This window comes from Antrostomus carolinensis, unplaced genomic scaffold (assembly GCF_000700745.2).
Source record: "Antrostomus carolinensis isolate BGI_N321 unplaced genomic scaffold, ASM70074v2 scaffold636, whole genome shotgun sequence".
Lineage (NCBI taxonomy): Eukaryota > Metazoa > Chordata > Aves > Caprimulgiformes > Caprimulgidae > Antrostomus > Antrostomus carolinensis.
The window spans coordinates 96-7,106 of NW_010320921.1; the positions used below are offsets into that span (position 1 = coordinate 96).

The 7,011-nt window shown below is 36.4% G+C and overlaps 1 protein-coding gene across 1 annotated transcript in view; it reads right to left on the reverse strand.

Moving 5' to 3' along the window:
- Positions 1-1,077: 1,077 nt before the first annotated feature.
- The window catches only part of LOC104526290 (calcium-transporting ATPase type 2C member 1-like), a gene marked incomplete at its 5' end in the record, with an annotated part of 11,252 nt that continues 5,318 nt past the window's right edge, over positions 1,078-7,011 (reverse strand). Inside the window, 5 exons of the mRNA XM_010169707.1 lie at positions 1,078-1,272; positions 2,938-3,042; positions 4,479-4,568; positions 4,683-4,778; positions 6,370-6,467. Of these exons, the coding sequence (XP_010168009.1) occupies positions 1,078-1,272; positions 2,938-3,042; positions 4,479-4,568; positions 4,683-4,778; positions 6,370-6,467 (584 nt within the window). The remainder of the gene's footprint in view (positions 1,273-2,937; positions 3,043-4,478; positions 4,569-4,682; positions 4,779-6,369; positions 6,468-7,011) is intronic.

A 7,011-nucleotide genomic window follows, 5' to 3' on the forward strand; every position in this document is an offset into this window, starting at 1 on the left:
AGGCAAATTCAGTTTTTTCAAAATGTTACCCTAGATTTTTTTGTTTGATAGTGGTCTAAAGCAGACAAAAAGAATGACTGTCTGAATAAAACAGCACAAAGATATCACTCCTAGCATACCCTCTCAGTTTCTAATAATTTGCGTCCTAGGGATTTCCTGAGCCAGAGTACACCCACCTTAAAAAAAAATTAAAAAAATTAAAAAGCTTTGGATGGACTTCACAACCTAGAGATCTCCTTAGAGAGGCCAAAGAAAGCCAGGAATGTATAACGCTTACCCACAGTCACCTCCTATTAATTGTCTTGTGAAAAATACTTTCAGTTACATAAAAAAAAAAAAAACTACACAACTTGCAACATAAAAGAGAGGCCAAAGAAAGCCAGGAATGTATAACACTTACTCACAGTCACCTCCTATTAATTGTGAAAAATACTTTCAGTTACATTTTAAAAAAAAAAACTACACAACTTGCAACATAAAAGGTAATTCTAATGACATCTTCTGACCTGCAATCAGTTGTGCTACCCTAACTCACAAAGGTGCCAGGAACCAAAGTAATAGAAGAAAACACATTCACATTAAAAAAAAACCCAAACCCCACAGACATCTATAATGACATATGGAAGCTATCAGGTAACAATGTTCAGTTATGGTCACATGCAAAGATGATAGGAACCAGCAGTGACTTTCCTCACCCTTTGCAATTTCATCATGTTATTATACAGGCCTTCGGTAATAGCATCACTTTTTCCACTGCTCCATTTTAAAGAAAAACAAAACAACCCCAGTGGCACTTACTGAACAACAACAACAACAAAATCCTATTTTTTTTTTGTTGTTTTGGGGCTTTTTTGTTGGGCTTTTGACTTTCCTCACCCTTTGCAATTTCATCATGTTATTATACAGGCCTTCGGTAATAGCATCACTTTTTCCACTGCTCCATTTTAAAGAAAAACAAAACAACCCCAGTGGCACTTACTGAACAACAACAACAAAATCCTATTTTTTTGTTGTTGTTTTGGGGCTTTTTTGTTGGGCTTTGTTTGTTTTTTAAAACAATAAGCAGTGCCACTTTTTTTAAAAATGGTTATTTAGAGACACTGAAACAGCCTTACCTCTAAGTCCTGCAGAGCCCATAGATGTCTTCTCTTGCTGATACTGCTCTCTCTGTTGCTGAACAAGAGGTAGAGTCTGCCCCTTACAGTTATATGATGTACAGTACCTAATGACCTGTTCATAAGCACCTTTCATAAAGCAAACTTCAGGTTTGTCCTAAAAGGAAAAAGAATTGTGTGCACATGTGTGTATGCATATGTAAATACAAACACACAAGTACATACACACGCACATTTAAGAATGGCATATCTGTACTTTTCTTAAGGAGTCTTCAGAATATAATGCAAATCAAAATTACACTTCTAAACCTAAAGATCTCTTCTTTTGATTATATACGGTGTATGTTCAAGAGTGGTAATATTAAAAGAGCCAAGCTAATAATCAGTATCTCATTTCAGCAGACACCATACACATTAAACACTGTGGGTCACAGTTCATAGACTAAGAGGCCATGCAAAGGACAGAAATTAAACGTACACAGAACATAAGACCAGAAAGACCGTTAGCTCATCATCTGACCAGCTGCATAGGTCATTAAACATCACCTGCATTCTTATACCATGCCTAACAACTCTAATATTTTCCAGATAGTCATCTAGCTTCGATGCTATCAAGGGACTGAGAATCTACCACCTACCTTGAACACTTAACTCCAATGCTAAATCAACTTATCCCTTCCCTTCCTCCCTTTTCCATTAAGGATTGCTGCCTCAGCTCAATTTCCAATCACTGATTCTCTTCTTCTCTCCTGTTGAACTAAAAAACTCTTTTTTAATATACCCATTTTCTCCCTATTTATGCACAGTAGTCAAGTTACCTCAGTCTTTCTGATAGGCCTAACTGATAGAGTTCTAAGTTTCTAAAGGCACTGCATTTTCCTAGCCTTCAAGGAATTGATGCTCTGTTTGAAACTGTTACCAATTTTTCAATAATCTTTCTAAAATGCTGATACCAAAACACAGACCCAGTAAATCCTTACATGGATGAAAATCATACAGCTTATCACTCTTTATATAGACAAGGATAATACAACCATATTATCCATATAGATAAAACAATTCAAATGTTTTGTTTCCAAAGCAAAGATTTTACTGTGATACTTGGATACTGTCAGCAAGCTATTTTTTGGTCAGAAGTACTAGGAAATTTTCCATAAAACCCAGATAAGGTCTGTTGTTGCACATGTTATTTAGGAGGCTCCAGTTATCAGACTGGCAGTGACTACGTCAATATATGTAACAAAAACATTCAGATTGGTCTAAATGAAATATGAATGCAAATATGTCTGTGAAAGCACCAGAAGACAGAAAAAGAGCTTAAAGAATGGTTTGTATTGATAATCCAGGACACCATTTACATCAATAAAATCTGTCAACACCAGGGAACATGCTGCCTGCATCAAAACCAGAAAACCTGCATTTTTAAACAAAAGAAATTTTACTATTGAACATCAGTGCATCTTCTTGCTCTTAATTCATTATGTAACTATGTAGCACTGAAAACAGCAGAAAATTGGCTGCTGCTTTGGATTTTTGAGGAAGGAAGAGAACGAAGAAAAAACAGCCAGGTATACATTCAAAGTCTCAGATATCAAAATACTTTAAATCATTTCCCAGCACGCCTTTTGATTTCTTGTGATTCTTAAATCTCCCCTTCAAAGCTTGAAACTAAAACTGTCTATTGTCAAACCATATTTCCAGGACTGTGCACTAGCCTGCTGCACTAGCACCCATTTTTCTGAAGTGAAAAATGAGAATATTAAACAGGGTAGATAACCATTCCACAGAGCCATTGCACAAGAAAACAGTGACTGAAGTTTACCTGTTGCGTTCTGTGAACACATTTAACAGCCATCCATTTTTGTTCAGAGCTGAAGGGATATTCAGCCTTCCTTATATAGTCTTCCTGGAGTCCATCTAAACCCATCTGTATAAAACAGAAGTACCACCATAATGTCAGTGCCTTTTATTTCCAAACAGCTACACAATTTGTTGACTTGTTGAGACATCTGAGTTAATCATTACTTAGTTAAAAAACAGTTTCATCTGCAATGTTTCTTCTGAGCACACTCTTCCAGTTTAGACAAATGTCTGACAAACTAGCACTGAAAGAACCTAGAAGCTTCTTTCAGGCTTCAGCACAAGTCAGCCCATTTAGTACTATATACTCTCTTTGATCCAAGGATCTTGAAATACTCTGACCATCCACAAACACAAGTCCTACAATGGCTACCAATGTACCACTTGGTTTCACAAAACATGTCTATCGTCCCATTGCATTGGTTTTGGATTTTTTTCCCCCTCTGTATCTTCTATGTAATTTCTCTGCTAGAAGGGCCTACAAAATTGTAACACAAGACTGTGGCAAGGTCCAGAGAAGGCAAGTCACTGATATTAAGTCTGAATGATCCACCTTGAAGTGACCTTTTTTTAGTGATCAGAATCACTCAAACATTTAATCTAGAACTAACCATGAAGACTGCAGACAAAATACATTTCATTTCAAATGCTGCTCTCTCCCCATCCCTGATGCGACTCACAGCATTCCATGCTCTGCCCTTAACCAAGTCCAAGGGAAAGTGCTGATTAAAGAAAATGTAGAAGCAGCAGCCTGCTGTAAGCCATTCTTAATACTTACAGAGCTTCAGAACTCCTTCACTACCTCCCTTTCACAGGAGTGAAAGACTCCTGTTCTCAGTTTCTATGGGCTCTTGCCAAACTAACATTACTCTGGTTCTTTCCAGTCAAAGACTGGGGACTTGGAATGAGTCTTAGCAACAAGATAGATACATCTCAGGCCTCAGTTACACAGGGAGAGAAAGCCTGTAATACATTCATCTCTCAGTGTTCTTGAGTTTATTCACCAGCACAGAAAAAAACCCAAGTGCTAAGATGCCTTGCCATATTTCTCAGCAGCTGTAGTGGGTATGTCACAGCATTATGAAAAAAAACCCAAAACATTTAATCACAGCGTCCACAACTCAAACTACCTGTGCCCCCCACTTAAAGGGCACTATAAATGCTGCAGTCACCAATACATCAGTTATCAACTTCCTACTGCTTCTTATGAGAACTGGGAAAGAGACAGCACAATCAATATTCAACAGGTAAATTAGCTTGTGGCAGATGAAAAGACAATACTAAGTGCAAAAAGACAAAAATAAAGATTTTACTTCAGTTCTAATTTTCTCTCATCTTTCAGAATGCCCAAAGATTTCCAACAGATAAGATACACAGGAGATGGACAGTTGCAATGCAAATTCTCCCAAAGGAGAAGAAAATGAGGAAAAAGAACAAAACCGTAACTTATTTCTACAGTCTTCCCACCTACCATGAATCCAAAAAGCACCATCAAGTACGCACCTTCATAGCAAGTGCAATTAAAGCCCCTTCTGTTGGCTTCCCCATTAAAGTGTTGTTTCTAATCAAAGCATCATTGCACACACAACCAGCCTAAAGGATGAGGGAGGAAAGGGGGGGGAAAAAAAAAAATAACACAAAGTAAATGCCATACAAGGCTCTTGAACTACATCAACTAAAACTCACCTCTCTGTGCCAAGACCTTACCTCAACAATTTTGCTAATTGATGGGTTGTTATAACCATGAATAGCTTCACCATCGAGCATCACTTCTCCAAACCTGTTATAACCTACTCCAGTAACCTGTAATACAAACAGCCAAAGGCAGTATGCAATGTAATGTTCACCAGGTTCATATATAGTTTTAACCTCAGCTTTTTTACTATATACTACAGAAAATTTTAAAAAGGCCATTCATAATGACTGATGATACTCAGTGTGAATGGATTCACCTATTCAGCTTCTAATGTAGCAGGTACTAGATTAAGGAATAAAAACTCTGAAGGCACGTTAGTTCAATGTAACATACTAGAGACTAATTTTTATTTTTTTTTTTTTTTAAAGTAGCAATTTTACACCTTAGCATAAATAAATGCATTCTATGTTGTTTCCTTAGAGTATTAGGCATGCTTTCTTTTTTTCTTCTTTCTTTTGCTTTCTAATTTTTTCCTCCTATTCATCTTTATCCTGGTTAATAATGCATAGCCCCCTTGCAGTACAGGAAGTACAGAGCAGAATCCTACTTTCATCCAGGAAGACAAAAAGAAAAACCAAAAAGACCAGCCTCTCAGCTGAGACCTCTTTGAGGTCTCAAAGAGGTTAAAACCAGTAAAATTGTATTTTTAGTGCATAAAAACCAGGCATCCCACTAGGATTCGGAAAAAAGTCTTCATGTCTACAGTATTAAGAGCTAATATATTATACAGCCAGTTCAAGTTCTCTCTCAATTAGGAAAAAGAAGCTGATTTGACCCAGACGTAAACAAACTGTGCTAGTAGTAAAGAAAAAGCAATTACAGTACTCCTATAGAAGTCTAAGAACAGAAAAATAAATACCAGGATATATAAGCAAACATATCAAAATAACAGGAAAGAATAAGAAAAAATGTCAGTATTTATGCTTACAAAAGTCAATGACAAGATCCTCTGTTAACTGTAATGTGGGAAAAAAAACCTGATCAAGAAGAGTTTGAGAATTTAAAAACTTGTTTAAAACACTCATGAAACACATCTATTTCCACACCTTGCTGTTTTTTCTTCTGTTCTGTGCATTTACTTCTATCTTTGCAGCACCTCCCCAACCTCAACAACCACTGTTTCATGTCCTGCTCCTACTTCCAGCTCCATCCATTATGAAAAAACAAAAATGACACTACATACTGAGCATGAAAGGTTCACACATCAAAATGTCTTTTAGTCAAAAGCTGAATATCCCTGTTTTAAATATTTGTAACACAAAAATTTTGTTTTTGTGCACCTGCAACAGCAAAATAGCCTCAACTTTCTGTACTGAAGAAAACCACAATCTTTCAACTTCTTGTTGTACTTTATCTCAGCATATCTTTCATCGTGACCCTTAGGGATCAAGAGATTTAAGAACTGAACGTATTATATAAAAAATTCTTCTGTAACCAGAGAAGGCTTGGATAATACAGCTCAAAGGCTGCAATACTAAATGAAGCAAAGAACAGAATTAGCTGGAAGTTGAGGTGCAACAAATTTACCATATTGGAGTTTGGTGGGAGTTTGGTAAACTCCATTTACCATGGAGTTTGGTGCAACAAATTTACGCTTTCTTAATTGATGGTTTACCTGCAGTATACTCAAGCATGTTTCAGCCAATACACACAACAAAGTGAAAAGGAAAACTGAAGTCCAACAGTCTCACTACATACCTCAGCATGCTGCCCATCTGAAGTAAAAATATGAGTAACAGTCATTTCATTCTTTGTCAGAGTTCCAGTTTTATCTGAACAAATTACGTTGCAACAACCTGAAATAAGCAAGTAACATTTATAAGACAATGCTTGTTTAGAACAATGTAACCAACAAGAACAAAAGTATTCAAGACAAGCAAATTTCTAGAAATACTGCAGCTGTCTTTGTGGAAAAAAAAAAAACCACCCCAAAACTAAAATGAGATTTAACAAAGACAGCCAATTTTCAGCTATTAAAAATTAGCTGTACAAGGTTCTTCACAAGTTTGTCCAATAAATCAAAAGAAACTAAATAAAATCCCAGATTCACAGCTCATCTTAAATTCTTTCATTCACTACCTCTCCTTCATTTTATTGCACTGTATCTCAAACTACCTTACTGACATCTCGATTGCAAGTCCTGGTGAGAAGGAAAGCTAATAAATGCTTACAGCAGTCATTCTTCTTTATCAAAAAGTGCAACACCTATCTAACACTAGTCACAACACATTTGTCACACAAGTGTGACTTACTACTAAACCTGCAAATTTTAGTAAGGTTGAAAAGATTACAGAAATGTGAAATTTGTATGTCTTTTTAACTCAGGAAAAGAATATTCTG